This window comes from Bos taurus, chromosome 20, assembly GCF_002263795.3.
Source record: "Bos taurus isolate L1 Dominette 01449 registration number 42190680 breed Hereford chromosome 20, ARS-UCD2.0, whole genome shotgun sequence".
In the NCBI taxonomy this organism is placed as follows: Eukaryota; Metazoa; Chordata; class Mammalia; order Artiodactyla; family Bovidae; genus Bos; species Bos taurus.
In genome coordinates this window covers 28,487,279-28,509,463 of record NC_037347.1, presented here as the reverse complement: position 1 = coordinate 28,509,463, position 22,185 = coordinate 28,487,279, and the positions used below count along the sequence as shown (strand labels likewise).

The window sequence follows — 22,185 nt, the reverse complement described above, 5'->3', positions numbered from 1 at the left end:
GTGGGTATTATGGGTGCTGCTGTGTTTTTAATTTATTTAATTTCAAACTTGTTTGAAATTGTTTTCAAACAAAAGATCTTTAAGTTAAAATCAGAGAGATACTTTAGGGTAACATTTTCACACCTAGGCTTTTCAGATACAGGTAGTACTCAAGCTCTGAGCAAACGTCTTACAAATAAATGCATAGCTACATATACCACTGCAAGGAGATCCAACCAGTCCATGCTAAAGGAAATCAGTCCTGAAAATTCATTGGAAGGACTGATGCTGAAGCTGAAACTCCAATACTTTGGCCACCTGATGCAAAGAACCAACTCATTAGAAAAGACCCTGATGATGGGAAAGATTGAAGCCGGGAGGAGAAGGGGACGACAGAGGATGAGATGGTTGGATGCATCAGTGACGTGATGGACATGAGTTTGAGTAGGCTCTGGGAGTTGGTGATGGACAGGGAAGCCTGGTGTGCTGCAGTCCATGGGGTTGCAAAGAGTTGGACATGACTGAGCGACTGAACATATACCACAGTGAAATTGCAAGGGATTGGTGGCAAGAGGAGAAGAGGACGACAGAGGATGAGATGGCTGGATGGCATCACTGACTTGATGGACGTGAGTCTGAGTGAACTCCGGGAGTTGGTGATGGACAGAGAGGCCTGGCGTGCTGCGATACATGGGGTCGCAAAGAGTCAGACACGACTGAGCGACTGAACTGAACTGAACTGAACTGAAAGATTCTCTGGAATGTAACAGGGGTGAAAGCAGATAACCTGCAATGAGAGACAGGTAGGTTATTGCAGACTTTTCTTCATCTGCAATGAGAACAGGCAATAGAGAAATAATATATTCCAATTTGAGTCATCAAACTAGAATTCTATAACCAAATAAACCATCATTCCATGGACTGGGATTACAGATGTTACCAGATGTATATAAGAGAGATTTACCTCACAGATGTCACTGTAAGTTTGCTTGCTAAGATAGTGGTAAATGGATATCTGATAAGCTTACTGGGAATTAATGAAGAGTTCAAAGCTTCCATCATGTGTCCCCACTGAACACACGGAGTTTTGCACTTGCTGTGGAAGGTGCTTCCACTACAAAGAAACTGCTGCAACTTCACCACCTCAAGTGTAAGAATTTCTCTTTCACTTTGATTCTTGGTCTCTAGTCCCTGCTCACGTGTATACATGTTTGTGTGACACAAGTCCTTCTCTTTTGGTTGTTTAATTCTAGACACTGTCTCTTTCAAAATTCTTTATATTCACCTCAACCATAAACAGAAGAGCTGTACTAAGTGATCCTGGTTAACTGCATTGACTGCATGGCTTGTATTTGGTTAGCACATTTCTTTATAAAATATTTTATGCTTAGATGGAGAACTCCATATAAACTCAACTAGGAGAATATTTTCTGTTGTAGTTATTGGACTCTTGGAGATGTACTGTTAATTTCTCTTCAGCAAACAAACAAGCCCAAATAAAAGTATTCAAAATATAGATGTTTTGATCATGCTTTGAAATGGTATATGAAGTAGCAAAAGGCAAATAATATTCAGGGGGAAAATGATTACTTCTTAAAAATTGGTGCTGAAGAAAGGGAAATGTATGAAGTGTGAGGAAGTATGTAAGAAAAGGTATGTAAGTATGTAAGAAAAGTTTGAACATAGTTGCATCTTATATTAAAACCTATCTGCTAAGAATTTCTGATTGGATAATGGCTAGGATGTCATAAGAATATGTCATATTCTTTCTTGCAGAGTGTCTGACACAGTTGCAAAAATTTATTATGTGTGAGTTTGAGGTATGAAGCAGGGCACCCAAAGCTGATGTTCTGGGAAAACCTGGGTGGGGAGGGAGATGGAAGGAGGGATTTAGGATGGAGGGAACACATGTATACCTATGGCTGATTCATATTGATGTATGGCAAAACCCATCACAATATTATAATTATCCTCCAATTAAAATAGTTAAAAAGCCAAAAAAAAAATCAATTTAGATTTTTCTAGAAGAAGAAAGCAATATGCTGTCTTTTAAAAACTAGTACAGAAAAATAATAATTATGAGAGGATCAGATCAGATCAGATCAGTTGCTCAGTCGTGTCCAACTCTTTGCGACCCCATGAATCGCAGCACGCCAGGCCTCCCTGTCCATCACCAACTCCCGGAGTTCACTGAGACTCACGTCCATTGAGTCAGTGATGCCATCCAGCCATCTCACCCTCTGTCGTCCCCTTCTCCTCCTGCCCCCAATCCCTCCCAGCATCAGAGTCTTTTCCAATGAGTCAACTCTTCACATGAAGTGGCCAAAGTACTGGAGTTTCAGCTTTAGCATCATTCCTTCCAAAGAAATCCCAGGGCTGATCTCCTTCAGAATGGACTGGTTGGATCTCCTTGCAGTTCAAGGGACTCTCAAGCGTCTTCTCCAACACCACACTTCAAAAGCATCAATTCTTCGGTGCTCAGCCTTCTTCACAGTCCAACTCTCACATCCATACACGATCACAGGAAAAACCATAGCCTTGACTAGACGGACCTTTGTTGGCCAAGTAATGTCTCTGCTTTTGAATATGCTATCTAGGTTGGTCATAACTTTCCTTCCAAGGAGTAAGCGTCTTTTAATTTCATGGCTGCAGTCACCATCTGCAGTGATTTTGGAGCCCAGAAAAATAAAGTCTGACACTGTTTCCACTGTTTCCCCATCTATTTCCCATGAAGTGATGGGACCAGATGCCATGATCTTCATCTTCTGAATGTTGAGCTTTAAGCCAACTTTTTCACTCTCCACTTTCACTTTCATCAAGAGGATTTTTAGTTCCTCTTCACTTTCTGCCATAAGGGTGGTGTCACAGGCCCATTAATTTATTAAGTACAGAGCGATAGCTCTATCTCCCTCTCTCTTGCCCTATTACTTTTACTTCTTTTCTCTCTATTTCACTTACTTTTCAGACCTCTGTGTGCCCACTGACTCTAGAGAGGGATGTGAAAAGGCAAAGCAAAGGAAAATGTTTTTCAGGCTTTGGTTTCTAAGGTTCTAAGCCTTAAGGAAATACAGAGGGTTCTAGACTTACCAAGGTATTTAGAGGCAGAGAAGAATTTTTTCCCACCTTCTCCTTAAACCAAAATGAAAAAAAATTAAAAATACTTCAGGTTCAAATTAGAAGAGAGAGAAGGGAGGATAATGAACTTGGGAAGAAGTAAGACCTGGAGAGAGGGCACCCTTAGGGTCACCCTAACAGGAAGGAGGAAAGTCGCAACAAGCAACGAGGACCTGCAGCCACAGGTGTCGTTGAGGGTCCAAGGAGCTGGACCTGAGCGAGCTGAGCAGCCTGCACTTGTGTAAGCAGAATGTGCTGCCTCACCACAGGGGTAATGCTAGCTGAACTTCCCCTCTCTGACCTTTTGCAGATTCTTTCTCTGGAACATCGTGCTGGAGGATCACAAGTGACCCCTATTAGTGTCCACGGGGGTGAAAATGACATCCCTAAAATGCCATTGGATGAAAGGGGATGGATGCATTTTATATGGATGAGAAAATCCTTGTTCCTGAGACCTGGTAATATTACCAAGCCAAATACAGGTCTCATCACCTGACTCACAGCAAAGCCAATTTATTGATGCTAGGTTATGGTGAAGGAAAGTACAGTGTTTATTGTAGGCCCAAGCAGGGAGAACAGGCAACTCTTGCTCAAAAGACCAGAACTCCCTGATGAATTTCAGAGAAGGGTTTCAGGAAAGGAAAAAAGAGGAAGAGGGTGGCCCGGTACCTGATCAACCTGTAGACATTCTTCTGATTGGTTGGTGGTGAGGTAGCCAGGTGGTATTTTGGGAATCAACATCAACTTTCCGGTTCCAACCAGTCTGGAGTCTACATACCGGAGGTCAGCAGTTGACTTCTTCCACCTAATGCGGGCTTTTGTATCTGCAAAACAATGTAAAGATATGGTTCAGGATTTTATTTATTGCCCCTGAGGAGGAACTAAAGATTCTTGACTTTGGTTTATGACTGAACTATTATTATTTTGTCTTGTTTGACTGCTTTCCTTTATTTTGGCATTTTCTCACTTTTCTAATTAAGCCTGCTCTATAGAACTCAGGGAAGGCTTAGGAGGCTAAAACATTTCTATAAATGATAGGTGGGGGATATGGGGGGAGTTGGTCCCTGTTAAGGCCGCAAAGGGTCCTGCTCAGTTCAGTAAGACATATCCCTACTACAGAGCCTACCACCAATGTCAGATAAGCAATATCTAAATGGCGCCTAGAAGTAAGATTTTACTGAAGAATTCATTTAGAAAAGAAGTCCTCTCTTTTATTTAGAGTTGAGAAAAATAGAGTAAAAGTAAAATAAACACCTCAGTTATGGAAGAGCCACAGTGTTCATTTTCTATCTTTTTGTTATTGTTAGTTCTGAATTAACTAAATCTATAATTTGAAAATCAAGGTAAATTTGTTTAAAATAAGTGAAAACATTTGAAAATCATGCCAATAATCTGAATAACCATTAAAAATTTTTAAATAAGGATAAAAATTAAAGCATTCATAATACCAATATTCAGAGACAAATACTTTTAACATTTTAATGTGATTTTCAAGCACATTGTGAGAGATGACCATTCAGATGTAAAGACGTTTACTTTGTAAAAGTTTAATTCCATACTGTCTTTTCGTCCTAGAAGGCACGTGTTGAACATGACAATACGGAGCCACCTGCTGTACAGCGGAAACCAACACAATTTTGTTAACCAATTATCCTTCCATTATTTTTTTTTTAAAGTGGAAAAAAATGGGAACCACCATGAGGGCACGAAGGTGTCTTTGTAGGTAAAAAGTTGGTTACTTCTATATTAAATTTTCTTTGCAAGAAACTCATAGTTTTCTAGTGCATACCAGCAATGGTCTGGTAGACTGTTTACATTGTTTTTATTGATTTATTTTGTTTTTACTCTTTATGTCAGTCAACAATTACTACAACAATGCTGAGTAATAAATCCACTCCAAACTTCGTGGCTTAAAATAGCAATCGTTCATTCTTATTTATGTGTCTGTTCGTCATTTAGGTTGGAGTAGACAGGACTTGGCTCCAAGTTGCAAGTTGAATCCAGATCTGCCCTACATGTTTGTCTGGGAACCAACAGATTCTTTGAGTTATGTTCTCCCTCTGGTGATAGCACAGGTGCAAGAGAGCAAGTCCAACCACACTTGCACATTTCAAGCTTCTGCTTGCTTCACACCTGTGAACAGCCTATTAGCCTTGACAAGTTGATGGACCAGTTCAAAGCCGAAGGCAGCAATGTGCACTATACCTGACAGGAGACCAAGAAGAATCACATTTCCAGCAACAGTTAGAAGTAGACTTTGCTCGTGCAGATTGGAGGGCAGGAGAATTACTGAGTAGTAATAGAATCTATTGCATTAAATTTCAGTACAAACATTGGATATCGTAAGTTTGCTTTGTCAATTCTTGAAGTGATTCTGTTCTGTTACGGTCAATGGTACTTACATTTTTGATTTATAAAGATTTTCCCTATGACAACTTTTCATGGATGACCCACTTTCATAAGATAGAAGAAGTACACATTTTTACTGAATTGGTCCTCACTAGGGTCTTCTGTAACCACTTTTCTATGACAGTAACTAGTGACAGCAATATTAATTCTAACTCCTGATTCTATATTAAATTTCTCTTGTAAACTATAAGAAGTTTACACAGGTAGAACAATCATTTTACACACAAAATATTCCCTAAACAGGGCAGTGGAAAGGCCAGAGACCCCAAGAAAAGAAAAAGTCAGATTCAGGAACTAAGACCCTGAAACTGCTTTTAGGGATCGGAAACTAAGGGAAAGGGAAGAAGGCTCTTGGACTGCTATGAAGTCAAGTAAGAAATTTTCAAGAACTGGTCCACTGAGTTTTCAAGAACCTGTCCTCTTGCCTTCATAAAAGCAAAACACTAAATAAAAACCAACAAAGTGACTCTGAAAAGAGTGCTCCAAGGTAGCTGCTTGTTTCAAATCACATTGCTTTCGCTATGTGTTTTCATCTCAACAGTCCTGGAAAGAATCTATTACTTTTTCTTCCTTTCTTCCTGCCATCTTTCCTTCCTCCCTCCCTCCTCTCCTTTCTTCCCTTCCTCTCTCTCTCAATCTCTTCCTCTCTTAAATAAGCTTTTTTTCTATATATATTCATAAATTTGAAACAATGTGAAAGCCCATTTAAGGTTATACCTCTGTTATTAGACTGAACCACACCTAAAATAACCTAGACAGAAAAGAAAAAAAAATATGGCAAGAGTTGGCAAAACTTCAGTTGGAAGTTTGCTAATGTCAACATTTCAGGAGGCTGGTATGCCAGGTGGCAGGAGGAAATAGACTTGTATTATATGGGATGCATGAGCTCCTGGCACTGACTTGAAGCAGTGCTGCTATTGTGGCTATGCTTGGTCTTGATGAAATCAAGCTTAGGTTGAGCCTGGCATAGCTCTAGGCTAAGCTGTTGGTTAAGATTGATTTGCCGGGACAGGCAATAACTTCCCTAGAACTGCAAGCATTTAATATAGTGTGACTATTTACGTCACCTTCTGCCAAGTTTGCCATACAAAGCTGTTGTTGAAGAGCTCCAGCCAGCAGATATTGAGCAAGTCATGTCATGTGTTTCCCCTTTCCAAATCTTTCAGTGGCTAAGAAATTCAGATGCCTATGCTTCGCACATAAGTATCTTCATAATTTGACTTGTGAGTAGCTTGCTAGCTTCGTCTGTAGTAATATTCTGTCCTCCTCATGCTTCATGCAGTGGCATAGTAAATGTTTCACTGTCAGCTCTCTGGAGAAGAACGTTGAGTGCCTGCTTTGCAGTGACTCTGAGTTCTGTGGTAAATATCCCTATTCCAGCTGATTTTAAGCTGCCAGTGTGAAATCACTGAACGTAAAGTGAGGAGGAGGTGCATACAATTGATCTTGCAAGCTTACAGGAGCCAGCTCAGGCACACCACTGACTCCAGACCTTCCCACAGCCTAGAATGTTCTTTACTTTCTTTACTTCTACTCTGCCTTCCACACTCAGCATCACTGATACCTGTCCCCCAACCCCCAGCTCATCTGAGTTATACGCCTGATGTCTGTGTTTCTATTTCGCACTGTGCAAGGGTTCTCTTTTTTCTTTTAATGGGTATTTATTGAGTGTTTTCTTTGTTTCACACATTAGCTTAGGCATAAGAGAAATTCTGTTGAACAGAGCAGATTACTCAGAATCAGGGCACATTTGCTTAGCCTTGTAAGAAAGAAAGACAAACAATATGTGTGGTAAGTGCAATGGAGCAGCACCAGCGTGGAGCACAGTCTGCAAGCATTTTCAGTATTTCACGGTAAGAATAAGATGAGAAGAAACCCAAACTGGGAGGAATAAAATACTACATTTTTGAGATATTTCACCTCCCAAAATATTATTGAACATCTCAGACCTAGTCTAGAGAAATGCAGTAAACTGGTATAGTAAATGAGACCAGTAAGAGATACTGTCTTCGTTCTTTCCCACATCTGCCCCTAAATGTGGAATAAGTAACAGACCTGGGTTTAACAAATCAGAATACTTCATCTACTTGACAGCAGCGATTATCTAAAAGATAGACCTTTGACCCAAAGCGGTTAACTATATTATCTTTAACCTGGGATTCATGTAGAGTTTTGGGGAAAAGAAGCCATCTTTCACCTCTACCCAGGCTTAATAAGCTGGAATGTTATAGGACTGAGATTACCAGAGGGCCATTTTCCCTATTTGGAAACATGAAAATGCCAAGCAGAAATGGAAATGAGAAGGGAGAGAAAATGGGTTGAATGAAGCTCCAGTTCAATTCCCTGAGCTGCCAGGTCTGCCAGCTCTTGCTTTGGTCCACTATACCACCCAAATGTATTTCTCCGTTGTCTGAGCCAGCATATCAAGTCTTGCTTTTGCTGGTGTGAGTGAGAGTTCTGTGATACAACCAAACGTTTCCCAACAAATATAGTAACCATGGATGTGAGCTGGAGGAGGTTAAGACTGGCTTATAAAAGCTGCACCTTCATTGAGGCACTCGTTTCATGTTCCTCCAGTTCCTTCCACTACCTAGAGTCTATGTGGGCTTCCAGATGGCATAGAGCACACGGACAAGGCCTACAAACATGAAGAAGAGGAAGTCCCTATGCAGGGACTTACCACTTACAACAAATACATCCAGACAATATGACAGACAACTACCAGGTAAATTGGGGAAGCCAACAAGAAACTAGTCAACTGTAGATAGGGGTGAGGAATAGAAGTTTTAAAAGCAGCTCTTTAATAATAGTTAATTTTTACTAAGCTACTCCTATATTTCTCTCTGTGTTTCCCAGGTGGCGCAATGGTAAAAAAATCCACCTGCTAATGCAAGAGATGCTGATTTGATCCCTGGGTCAGGAAGATTCCCTGGAGAAGGGAATGGAAACCCACTCCAGTATTATTGCCTGGAGAATTCCATGGACAGAGGAGACTGGCGGGTTACGGTCCATAGGGTCGCAGAAAGTAGGACATAACTGAGCACAGCACAATATTTCTCTTTACATGGGCTTATCTCATTTAAACGCCTTCAACTGTTAATGGCTATGGGCCATTGTTGTCCCCATCTTTCAGATAAGAAAAAGATTGCATATATTGCCCAAGTTTCCAATTCTAGTAAGTTAGAGAGCCAGGATTTGATCCTGTTTTACTCTAAAGTCCAGTGGGATGAGTGTTAAAGTTGTTCCACAGTTGATATCACAAAGAAGAGAAAGAACGTATAAGGGAAGTTTTTAGTTGAATTAAGAAAATATTGTAATTACACAGAACCCAGTTCACTGCCAACAAACAAACACAAACCCCAAATGTTCAGTCATCTAAAACTACTTGGAAATGCCATGTATTCCTCTTAGTTAGGTGTATTACAGACTCAACATTAATTAGAGAAAAACCTAATTAACTTTATGTAATCCACTTTCCCTCAAATTTACTGGAATCTGGAGCCATCTTGGGGGGAAATCTCATTATATAATATAAAGTTAATATCCCATGGGATGCTTTTGAGGAAATGCTTCTCTTTTTCAGAAGAAAGCATGAAATGTTGAAGGTCATAACAAAGTGAAATCAGTTAATCAATACATCTGTACTGAGCAGCTTCAATACATTCAGCACTGTGCCAGGAGCTATTTATGAGCAACAGAAACAGCGTAAGTAACAGGGGCAATCTAAATTTCAAAGAGCTTAAAGCAAAGCAATAAAAGACAATAATTAAAGCTTCAAGTCAATCCAATAATTATCCATTGAGTTACTGTGCATTAAGTTTAAACAGTCTCTTTTGTAAGCTCTGCAGTGGTTACTGAATTGAGTAAAACTAGTTTCTGCCTTCAAGGAACTTACAATCTAGAAATGCGGAGTTAGAGCAGAGGAAATATTAGTGAGTTGGAGAAATCAGAACAGACGTTTTTGAAGAAAAGAGTATGTGGTCTGAAGGAGTTAGCTTAAATCTGTATTATTTTTAATAAATAAAGACCTAAAATTACTAACTAAACAGTGCCTATAAAAGAAAAGGTGTTGCTGTCCACAAGACATAAAAACTCTTAGGAAAAAAGGAATAAAAATCCAGAAAAACCAATAGGAAAATAGAGAAAGACTACAACAGGCAGTCATACTCAATTATACTTATATACTCAAAAGACTATAAATTGCCAATAAGCATTTGAAAAAATGCCCAACCTCACTAATAATCAAGGAAATACAAATAAAAACAAGGTGAATATTTTTCATCCAACCAATTAGAAGAAGATTTAAAGATTGATAGTGCCTATTGTTGGAAACGTTGCAGAGAATTAGGTATTTGCAAAAAGAGTTGGCAGAGTATAAAACAAGATAGTTTAAGAGCAATTTGCTTGTACCTACCAAATAAAACACCAGTTCCCTATGATTCAATCAATCCACTTCTAACAATCTATCCCAAAGAGATCGTGGAAAATTTGCATAAAGATGTGCATTTATTGCAAATTATTTTAATCACAGAACATTTTGAAAAGACCATCATGACTGCAGAGGCATGGTTAAAATATAAGACAGTGCATCCATTCGATAAAATTCTCTGCAGTAGCTAAAAAAAATGCGCTAGATCTCTTTGCACTAAGTTCTCCAAGCCAGCGGAAGAATCAAGCTGCAAAACAATGTGGATTGTGTGGTTCCTTTTAAATTAGAATATACATGTATAAATCGATGAATAGATGTACATTTGTGTGTGGCTAGATGAATACAAGAATGGGAGGATTATTTTACAACTATTAATGCCAGTTACCTTTGGAATGAGGAGTAGACTTACAGGTTATGATAGATAGGAATTTTCAGACTTAATATGTCTTAAATGGTTTGCACTGAGAATATGTTCATGCAGTATTTATGCAGTCTAAAAAATAAACAAAGAAGAGGCATTTAAAGAAAGTAGAATTAAGACGGGGCGTACCTGGTGGCTCGGCTGTAAAAAATCTGCCTGCCAATGCAGGAGACACAGGTTTGATCCCTGGGCCAGGAAGATACCCCTGGAGAAGGAAATGGCAACCCACTCCAGTATTCTTGCCTAGGAAATCCCATGGACAGAGGAGTTGGTGGAATATAGTCTATGGGGTCACGAAAAAGTAGGACATAACTTAGCTACCAAACAACATCAAAGAATTAAGATAAAGATTGAGTGGAAGCTGAGAAGGATGAGTTTGCATGGGATGGTGATGAATCTAATCTAACTAGGGCTGTGGATGCATCTATAGTAGAAACAGGAATTAAAGTTTAATGAAAGACAATTGGGACTAAGTTAAAGAGACCCTTGGAACTAGAAAGAGCAGTGCAGGTTTCATGCTATAGTCTCAGTATTTGTTAAATTCACTAGGATTTTGAGGAAGGACCATAAAACCTCCACATGACCACTGTGCTGCTCTATTTGACCTTAGGTTAGGGAGTGTGGTGGCTCAGAGGTTAAAGCGTCTGCCTGCAATGTGGGAGACCCAGCTTCAATCCCTGGGTCGGGAAGAACCCCTGGAGAAGGAAATGGCAACCCACTCCAGTATTCTTGCCTGGAGAATCCCATGGACGGAGGACCCTGGTAGGCTACAGTCCATGGGGTCGCAAAGAGTCAGACATGACTGAGCAACTTCACTTCACTTAGGGAATGTGGTAAGGATCAAATTCAGGTGAATTTCATATCATACCACCTAAAATTCTCCATTTTCAAGGTCAAATTTGGTTTGCCCCTACTTTGGTTGTTAGATCAATAAGATGAAGTTAAGATAGCATGATTAGTTTCTCTCAAAGCAAAACTACCAGCTGCTTTATAAAGAAGTGTCCAAATCCCCTCATTTTAGAACAGGCCAGTTGGGGCTAGCTAGCAGGAATTTGAATTGTATGGATTTGTTTCCATTATAGAACAATTGCAAGAAGAACCTATATAAACCTAAAAATTGGCAAGAGCTTTGAGGTTGCCTTCCTTCCAGTAGCTTCCCATTTCTCTCAGATAAAATCTCACCTCCTCACTCTAGCTTAAGGTTCTTGGTTACCCCTTCCCATAGCAACCCCTCAGACTCAACCTCTGCCTTTTTGACTCTGATTCTACCACAAAGGCAAGTTATCACACTGCTGTTTCCATGGTTGACCAAGTCTGCTGGGCATTCCCATGGGCATTTGCTACTGATAACACCATTTGGGAAAGGGTACTGTTGTCTTTGACAATCCTGCCCTCAACCTCTTTTCTTAATCCCCATGGAATAGCAGAGCTCACGCTTTTACTTTAGACTTTACTGAGGGCTGGGATTCATTTGAGAAAGGAAGTTCACTGCAGGAAAGAGAAATATAACTGCCACTAGAAGAGGCTATTTTGAGAAGCCATAGGCTCCAGGCTGCCCTCAGAATCCATTATAGGACTTCTTGTTGGCCTAACTCCTGGCCTGATGCCATTAGTGGGGCCAGTTTACTCAGCAGTGAGACTTCTGAACGTTTATTTTCCTTAAAGTTCAGTTCAACTGCTGAAAGATTTGGATAGAGGAAAAGGTTCATTGCCCATCAGGTCCCACCTTAGCTAATGAACCCTTTTGTGCCTCAGTCTCCTCTTTTCTCAAATATGAAGAATAACAGTATAGCGTCCCTAGAGGGGTATTGTGAATTAAATGTTAACATAAGTAAAACTTTTAGAGCAGTATCAGGCTGGGCTACTAAGTTCTGAATAAGTGCGAGTTATAAATAGCTACATCACACCGTTGAACTTGCTGCCACATTTCCATTATGTTACACTTCTGCAGTTGAAGATTTTAGCATAGGTGAGGAATTTACATTTTTTTTTCTAGTAAATTCTATTGGTTGGCTTGGGATCATTTTTATAAACCAGTGGAACATTTTTGGCTAGACTCTATCATCTAACACATAGATTATTACGTCCAATTACTATAGCATGTCACAGAAATTGTCTCTCATTGTGAAAAAATGATTCCTTTTTAAAGCATAGTGATTGAGGGTCTGCTATTTACTATGTTCCTGAAGGCATGTGTGTGTGTGTGTGTGTGTGTGTGTGCGCGCGCGCACGCACAGTGTTTAAGGTAGGGATATAACCTCCTCATCTCAAAGGTGAATATAGTTTTTAATAAGACCACAAATAATCTAAATGTTTAAATAAGAGTCTGAGATGAGGTGGGGTAAGCAGGACACTGGCTTGTGAGCTGAGTTTGAAAGCACCATGTCATAAAGATCTAGCTTAGCAATATTGATGGCTTGGAAGTTTTTATTAGAGAAACTTATCTTGTAGAAATGCAGATAGAAAAGTTTTTTTTTCCTTATCCCTTAAAATTTAAAAATATTTAAATATACTGCACCTTCAGGGCATGAACAGAGTGAGGTTAGCTTTGTTTAACCAAAACACGGCAGCCTGTAAAGCCTGAAAAAAAAAAAAAAAATGTAGGGCAAATCACAAGAAGGCCTATTTTATGGAGTGAGTAGTAAACCAGGAGGTGATCCAGGGCAAAACATTCCATGCCTTTAAAACGATTTCAAATTTATTTGTGGAAAGAGTACTACTTTGGGAACACAAGCTTGATGGATAGACAACTATAAAATTATCTCTTGTGAGCTCATAGATTTTAAGTTTTTCGGGAATTTAGAGCACAGGACGGCAGGAGGAAGTGTTCATGATACCCAGTGTTAGGAGAAAGAGAAGAAAGTGCTTTTGGCAGCCAAGGGGCCTGTACAAAGCAACATGACCAGGAAAGACTTGAACCTGTCCTGCCCTAGTCAAGAAGCATTTCAGGAAGGGTGAGCAGCAGATGAGCCTCTACTCGAAGACTGCAGTGGTCCAAGTAATGCAGATGAACGTTTCCTCTTATAATTCACAATGAATGTGATGTATTCCAGGCTGTACAACAAATCATTTTGTGTTTTCTTTCTGCAAGACAGAGGAGTTGGGGCATATGATCTCTGGATGCTTTTCTCTCTAGAATCTAAAGACTCCATAAGGGATCACAGCCATTCCTAATTCTCCTAAAGAGCACATAGTCACTGTCAGCATCAGAACTGAACTGATTAAGGGTCTGAGCCAGTTTGACAACTCTTGGGTACTCATAGTGATAAGGAAGCACATTGAAGCTGGACTATCTATAAAGAGGCTGAACTCATTCATGCATTCAGACAGCAAGCATTTTCGCCTCCCCGTTATATTCCAGGCACTGCACCAGGCACTGGGGATGCAGAACCAGGCGAGACATGCACTGCTCAGGGAAGCCGTCCCAGCGGAGAAAAGATTAACAAGCCCGTCCTAGGGCACATGGCAGTACAGAGGCAGGGCAGCTACCTCGGCCCAAGTTGTCCTCAGGCAGAACAGAAAGTGAGGCTCAGAGCACTATCTCAGTTCTAGGCAAGACAACAGGATTGTAGCAGCTTTCTCTTGACTGACTGGCAAAAGGGTGGCATTAAACAACAAGCCAAACAGATATCCATCCTTGACGGAGACCCTGGCACGTGCCAGTTGATTCTGCCAATTTTTCATGGACGGAAAGACCGAGCAGAGCAGAACGGGTGAGTCTCTGCAAGTGGAAGAAGTCTCTCAAAAGGGGTTGTGTTTCCTAAAGGGCGCTCCAGAAGGGCTGTACTACTTTTATCCGGGAGAAAACACTCTGGCAGTGTAGGCACGGGAGGGTGTACGTCTGGAGTCATTTCAAGGCTTTTTCCATCTTGCCTGATGTGACAACAAGGAAGGGTTTGTTCGTTTTATTTATTTATTTCCCATTTTGAACGATTTCGCTTTGCCCCTCTTCCCCCCTTCCAGCCACTCGGGTTTGGGTTTTCCATATGACTCATAATTCCTTCCGAAAGTGGAGTCGAATTCATAAAAGTGGTGGAAGCGCGAAGAGGGGGGCGGGGGACGGGCTAGGAGCCCCAGGGAGTCTTCACTACCGACATTCCCACTCAGCCCCCGGCGCGAGCGGCGGCTGGCCTGGGGAATCCAGCCTGCGCTCTGCCGGCGGGGATACTAGCGAAGCCCGGGCGGCCGGGACCGGGTGACTGGGCGGCGGGCGCGGGAGGGTCGGCGGCCGGCGGCGCTGCAGCAGCTTCGGCACGGCCGCCGCCGCCCGCGGGCGCGAGTGTGCGCGGGTGTGGAAGGCCGGCGTGCGGGCCGCGAGGGGTGTGCGCGCGTGAGGCGGAGCGGGGCTCGCCCCTCGCCGGCGCCCGCCGCCCGGCCGGTGATCGCTCTCCGGCCGTCTCCAGCACCCTCGGCCCCCCCACGGCCGTTGGTCTTGGCGGGGGGAGGGAGAAAGTGAGAGTCGGTGTCATCACCATCCATTGTCAGGAGGGGAAGAAATTGGAATCCAGCAGCGGCGAGCAGCAGCTGGGCGGTCACATCTGGGAATGCAAAGCCGACCTCCCCCGCCTCCTCCTCCGCCACCACCGCCTCCTCTCTCACCCGGGATCACTTCCGAAACCACTTCGCCTTCAGCCCCTGCCTCGGCCAGAGGTTTCATTTTTAACTGAATATTTACGAAAGCTGGAAGCGTGCGAGGGGGTGGGGTGGGGTGGAAAATAGCGGCTGCTTCTTTTCCAGGGATTTATTTAATGGGGATGTGTTCAAGGCAAGAGCGAATTCAGAAGGATATCGACGTCGTGATCCAGAAGTCCAGAGCCGAGAAGGACTGCCTGTTTGCAGGTGAGTTCTCGCCTTTCCAGAGCCTCGGACCCAGCGCCAGCTTCCTCTGTCCGCCCGTCACCCCCCTGCCCAGTTTTCTGGCCGCGATGTGTGTGGCTGGGGATGGGGGGTGGGTTGCACATCCCCATTCTGGGGTTCATTTGGCAACAGCTGCTGCAGCGGGAGCGGGAGCCAAAAGGGGGAGGGGGCAACAGCCTCTCTCCTTCTCCCCTCCCCCCGGTCTGGGGCGGTCACCAGCTTTGGGGACAGAACCCTGGTGGCCCCGAGCAGGGGTCTAGGCAAGGAGCCGTGCATGGTATTTTTAGTCCCCTGTGGACGCCTGGAGCGTCCGATCCCGCCTCCGGGGTTTCAGCAGCAGCAACCCAGGCGGCTGATAGGACCCGCCGGGTTTGCGCAATGGGCTGAGCGGCGGCAGCCAGGAAAGGAGCTCGCTGCGCTGCGCGGCGCTGGCTGGCTGCGCCGGGCGCCGAGGCCCCCCCCCCCCCCCCCCCCACGGTGGGCAGCGTTGGGCCGATCTCCGGTCGCTTCGGCTCCCTCTAGTACCTTCGACTGGCAATGTCATGCCCCGGAAAAAGGAGAGATGCCCTAGGTCCCTAAGGCGCCCCGAGCCTCTGCTTGGGGGTCGTCTTTCGTCCATTTTGCTCCCCCTGGAGGGGGACAGGATTTTGCTCCCCGAGCCGACAGCTCAGCGGGGGCCGCTTCCGGCAGCCCGGACCGGGAAATTCCCGCCGTTGCCATGGCACCCGGCACTTGTTGCGGGGGGCGGCCACGCGCGGCACCCGGCTCGGGGTGCGCAGCATCCCCTCCGGCACCGCTCGGAGAGGGGAACTCGGGGTTCTCCAGCTCTCGCCTCCCGCCCAGCCAGGCCTCCCCTTGGCTCTATCAAATAAATAAGGGGTCCGAGTCAGGACGAGGGTTAAAAATCCATTCCAGGGGGTAGCTTTTAACAAGACTTTTCGTTTCAGATTTCAGATACTCAGACTCCACCTTTACTTTCACCTACGTTGGCGGCCCCAAAAGGTATTTATGTGTATAGAGTTGCTTCATTTCCTGTTCACAAGCTGGTGTTTCCTTTGTTCTTAGCGTGTTCCGTGTTCGGGTGTTTTTTTCTTCTTCTCTTTTTGTTGTCGTTTAGCCACGTCCCAAGCCTGAGGTCTCTCGATTTTAAATAGCAGAGGGGAAATAAATAGGTTTGATTCATGTGTTTCTAAGATCACGCCACGGGCCAACAACAGAGCTCTCACACTCTTCGTGCTAAAGATGTTCTACAGTAGTACCTAGCTCTTGAGCCTTTAGGGTTTGACATAGGCGAATGCAAAACCAGAATATTGGGCATAAAAGACATAAGATGTCACAGAATAGTTTGGTCACATGTGATTTTTCTGGTGAGCTGGGGCTGCACATTTCTATGTTTTTTTGTAGGTTACCATAAACATGTAGTCTGCCAATTCTCCATCTTTTTTTTTTTTTATAAAAGGAGTCCTATTTTGGTTTTCATAGAAAGAATTTGGAAGTTATATGTAGCTGGAATGTGTAAACTTCTTTCTGGAGGAGGAAGAATGAGAGATGCATATGTTAATACTAAGTTGTTAGCAGTGTGAAGTAAGCCCAAATCCAATTTTGTGTTTACCACTTAGAGATGAAATTAAACCATTAAATATGCCATGCTGTCTTCACTTGTTAAGGTAGAATTTTTACCCTGATAGACCTTTGGGGACACAGTGGTTTAAAGCAGTGGCCACATCTGAGAACTGTCAGAGATGTAGCTTTGCTGTTAGAACCTGATATTCAATACTGTTTGATCATATTCCAAAATATCTTTTAGCTAATGGAAACATTTAGGAACATATAAATTGCAAAAGAAGCTTTCTTCTGTAAATACATTTTTAAAAAGCTTGGAATTAATGTGAATCTTAAAAATGCTTAGGATTTGTGTTGCAGTGTACATTTCAAAAAAGCTTGCATTGAAATAGTTATCACATTTCCCATAGGCACAATGTACCTAACTGTCAGGATTGGTATATTGATTTGATTTACTAGTTGAAAATATAGCATATGTAGTATGGACTTTATTAAAATGACAATATTTCTAAATTTTCCATTGTACTGTTGCTTTTGAATAAAAAGAATATATTAGAAGAGATTCAGGCAAATTAGCACTGTTCCTACACTTACTATCTGAAGGATGCTGGTGTATGACTAATAATCGCTTGAATTGTTTTAATAGTTAAAATTATGCTATGCAGCCCACTGAAAACATTTCCTATGCTTCTGGGTTGATACCTGCTTGAGTTGTCTGTTTCACAATTGTGGTTCTCATGAGAGGTGTGGACTGGGAAAGCCCTGGGTAGGCTTTTCAACTAATTAGCTTTATTATTAACAGTAAGATACTTGTTTTGGCCTCAGTTTACTTATCTGTACAAGAAGGGGATGAACCTTACAGTTAATCACTAAGATCTGTTTGCAGTAAGATTCTTTATCAGGAAACTACTGAACTAGTGTTAACACAGTAAGAGGTGGAGAAGTTATAACTGCCTCCAGGAGCAAGGCCTGGAGATTGGGATGGATAATTGCGATAACATCAGTTTTCAGTGTAGGAACAAACACCATGGCTGCTCGTAAAGTAAGAAAACACCATGGCTGCTCGTAAAGTAAGAGATGTTTCCTCATCTATGTTATCCTCCTAAAGGATAGTTTTTTCCTTGCTTCCTGATTTAAATAACAGTTCACTTGCATTTGTAATGTGGAATAGTCTGCTTTTTAAAGACTGTTGTGAATTGTTGCTGTGATTGCTTTGTCCTTCCAAAAGCTTGCTCTATAAACCAACGTATAAAAGATTGTTTTAGTACTGTAATAATAATACCTTTAATATTACCCCTTTATGGGTTTGTAGCTAATGGCAGAAAATAAATTTTCTGAAAGAAAAAAAATTGTTTGCATGAACTACATTGTCTATATTAGAATTTGATACTTGTTAGTATTTCTCATTGCTGTGTGTCATCAGGTATTTAAAAATGAAATAATCCTTTGCTTTGATTTAAAATGCTTATCGACTTACTATATTCAGTTGATAGTGTCATTTTGGATTGTTGTTGTTCAGTTCCCAAGTCGTGTCCAATTCTTTTCGACCCCATGGATTGCAGCTTGCCAGGCTTCCCTGTCCTTCACTATCAGACTCATGTTGGTTAAGTTGGTGATGCCATCCAGCCATCTCATCCTCTGTCACCCCTGTCTCCTCCTGCCTTCACTATTTCCCCGCATCAAGGTTTTTTTCCAATGAGTTGGCTCTTCACATTAGATGGCCAGAGTATTAGAGCTCCAACTTCAGCATAAATCCTTCCAATGAGTATTCAGAGTTGATTCCCTTTGGACTGACTGGGTTTGATCTCCTTGCTGTCCAAGAGACTCTCAAGAGTCTTTTCCAGCACCACAATGTGAAAGCATCAGTTCCTTGGTGCTCAGTCATTTCCTGTAAACTAGACTTATTTTCCTGATTAAAGGAAGGTGGAGATCTTCTGGAGAGATAGTCCATGTTTATCTTGAATTATACTGTGCTATCATTTCATCTAAACCATTGAAAACATTTATGTTCAAGAAATGATTTCAAAAATAATTTTCAGTTTCAGGTTATATATAAAACTTAATCTACTGTTTCCTCTCTGACACTGTCCAAGAATAGTTACACTTTGTTCTGAGGCAGAAGTTGATTTTATATGTTACTCTTCAAAAAAGAAATAATACTGAAAATTTTTTTTCATATAATTTTGTGTGTGTGTGTGTTTCTGTGGATAAGAGGACATGCCAAGAGGCCAGCGTGTCAGGGCTGGCCATCGGCCTAGTAGGTTGGCCTTTCATTTAGAGGTTGTGAGAGGGGCAGAGTGCCTTTTACATTTGCCCTTCTATCTGTGTGGACTTCAGGTGAGGTTTGAAGGGGAGCAGATAGTCAGCTAGAAGACTTTGTTCACTTGCTTTTCCCTCGTGGGAAGATTCATGGAATTATTATTATCCCCAGCTTTGTATTTGGAAACTTGAGGCTCAGAGAGTTTAGAGAACCGGCTCAGATTTCCTCAGTTAATGACGGAGCTTCCACGTAAAGCCAGTTCTGTCACACTTCTGAGACCTGGCCTCTTTTCTATACACTAGTGTTCCCAGCCTCTTTGAACAATCTCTTGAGACTCTTGAACATCAAAAAAATGATGCAGCCGTTTACCTGAGAGTTGTAGTTTTTGCATCATTTGATTGAGAAACAATGAGAAAAGAAGTGTTAAATGTTAAGAATTGATTATTAATGCAATCTACATATGCTTGAAAACTTGGGGTATATATATATTGGGCAAGGTTAATTCATTGTAGCACTGATCCTTACAATGCTTCTGATTCCTGGCCTCCTGGGAAGAACTCCACAGTCGTTGGTAGTCCTGGGCCTGCTGTGGGCTCCTCCCGAATGCTGCCTCGCAATTTCACGGGTGTGCTAAAAACTATAAACCAGGAGCCTCAATTGTATACAGTTTGTAAGCTGATGCAAATTCACTCCTTCCCTATACTTTGTCATGCTGTTTGTTTACTTTTTTCTTTCTCCCTTATGGTTGGTAGTAAACTTAAGACCAGAGATTTGGGGCTCTTGTCCTTCACCTCACTTGCAGTTAGTTGTACAGTCAGTGGTAGAAGAAACAGAAGGGGCCAAATGAGTGGGGACAGCTGCTGAGAGGCTGGGGAAGCAGGCTGAGTACTTGGGGCCAGAGGTTAAAGATAGAGAGTAGGGGGAGCCCTGAAGGAGCCTGGTCATGGACCCTGGTAGGATTCCCTGACTGAGCTTTTAGCAAGGAAGGTATTGTGAAGATATACCTGAGGTTTTAAATGTTGATTGTTTAAGAAAAGAAAATGGAAAAAGAGATGTCAAAAATAAAATTAAATTAAAAACCACATGATTTCTCCGTCTTCTATTAACATTAGCATTTATTCTCTCAGAATTTTTCTGTGTCTGTCTGCATATAAAATGTACACATCCAAAGACTGTTGTTATCCTCTCGAGACCTCACTGTTTTTCACCCAAGAATATAACATTAATGTCTTTCTTTTAGAAAGGATATGAGAGTAAAGAAATACTTAATTGAATTAGGAATTTTCCAGTCAAGGAGTGTGCATGATAAGAAATCTAATATTTATTTTACAAATTATTAATAAATTAGAAATTTAATGTTTGGTGGAATGTTCAGAGTTGCCTGTGAGTTTACACCCTTTATTGTGTGTCCGCAGCTTTACTTTTTTGAAGTAAGTAATTTTATTTTTGGCTGTGCCGGGTGTACATTCCTTTGCCTAGACTTTGTCTAGTTGCAGTGAGCGTGGGGCCACGCGTCCTTGAGGTGCACAGGTTTCTCACTGCGTGGCTTGTCTTGTCCTGAACAGGCTCTAGGTGCACAGACTTCAGTAGTTGCAGCGTGCAGCCTCAGGAGTTGGGGCTCCTGGGCTCTAGAGTGCACTGGGGTTAGTTGCTCTGCAGCATGTGGGAACTTCCTGGGCCAGGGATCACACGGGTGACCGCTTCATTGGCAGGTGGATTCTTATCCACTGCCCCATCAGGGAAGTAAGTCCCAGATTGACAGGTCTTCTGGCTGGTGGAAAGCAATTTCCTAACCCAAATAACCAGGTATAGGGATACTCAGATAGTTCAAAAAGCCCCCAATCTGGTGATATCACTGAGGAATGGAATTTCTTATGAATCCAGAAGTTGCTTACTCAAGTTATAAGCCCTATTATCTGACTTGTTCAAATGTTTCCAGAAGACAGATAATGCAGTTTTTTAGGATAATAGAGAGTTATGGGGGCTGTGGTACACTGGAGAGTTTGTTTTTTTCAGAGTATTTATTTCAGTTACAAAAATCAACACCACTCTGGTGGTCAACCACATCTTCTGGGGATCCTAATCTGCTGGGGCTCCCATTGCACAGTCCTTTACTGATGGGATGCTATGGAAAGAGGCAATCCAGTTGATTGCTAAAGTGCATTTGTTTTCTTTTGAGTTTCCTAGAAAGGAGGTGTGTACATGTGTGCAGGAGTTGGGGAACTGGGAGGGTGGAGAAGTAATTCCAGCATCTCAAAAAAGACTCATCAATTTTCACTATGCAAAAAGTACACTAAAATTTTGGAATATGTAATTATTTTGAAACCTTCAAGAGCTCCTGAAGGTGTCAGAATGAAAAGAATGATCATTTTTAAAAAAAATAAAAAAAATTAGAATGCTTCTCTTACCAATGGGGACCTGTTTTCCATAATTTTTGATTATATCAATTATTACCCAAAATGATATTTTTTTTAAAAGTGTGTTTGCTGGAGCCCTGGGAACCTGCCTTGGAGGTTTGGGGTGACTGGTGGAAGGGAGTGTGAAGGAAGCTGAATGAGTGAGAGCCAGGCTTTCACATCCCTTTGTAAATTACAGCTGCTCTATCTAGCTTTTTCTGTTCCGGTATAACATTTTCTTTGAAAAATGTTTCATTGGTAAATGAGTTTTAAAACCATTGACCTAAAGTAACCACCAATTTAACACAAGTTTATTGTACCTTATATATTAAAAAAAATTAAACTCCATTTATTTCATGGATTAAAATAATACTGCTAATGATATTTATTGGGCATGGTCTCACCTACCTTACATCCTGTATTTGCAACAAAGAAGACCAATAGGTATTTTGTCAGCTGTTGTACATTTTATAGCTAAAGAAACTGTTGGGTAGTTTAAATAGTTTATGGTTAGTAAGAAGCTGAGTAGGGATATACTGCAGTATAAGTCAGTGTTTTTGTGAGGTTTTAAGGGGCATGGGTTGAACTGGCCTGACTAGAATAGCTGGGAATGTTTGGGCCTGGGCAGGGATTGCTTTTGCTGGTAGAATGTCTGCCAGGGGCAGTACTGAAAATCTATTGCTTGACAGGGCAAGTGCCCGAGCCCAACGCTAAGCAGTAATGGTAGGAAACTTATCTACATAGACTGTGGAATTCT

General features: G+C 42.0%; 1 protein-coding gene across 3 annotated transcripts in view; it reads left to right on the top strand.

Annotated features, from left to right (window-relative positions):
* Positions 1-13,879: 13,879 nt before the first annotated feature.
* Positions 13,880-22,185, top strand: part of PARP8 (poly(ADP-ribose) polymerase family member 8) — a 196,852-nt gene continuing 188,546 nt past the window's right edge. The window contains exons 1-3 of one of the 3 annotated variants that reach the window (XM_005221535.5): positions 13,880-14,065; positions 15,090-15,191; positions 16,157-16,211. In XM_005221535.5, the coding sequence (XP_005221592.1) occupies positions 14,035-14,065; positions 15,090-15,191; positions 16,157-16,211 (188 nt within the window). In that variant the 5' untranslated portion in view covers positions 13,880-14,034. Of the gene's footprint in view, positions 14,066-14,971; positions 15,003-15,089; positions 15,192-16,156; positions 16,212-22,185 lie in introns of those variants that run through there. The other 2 variants (XM_005221534.5, NM_001192298.1) reach the window with 2 other exon arrangements.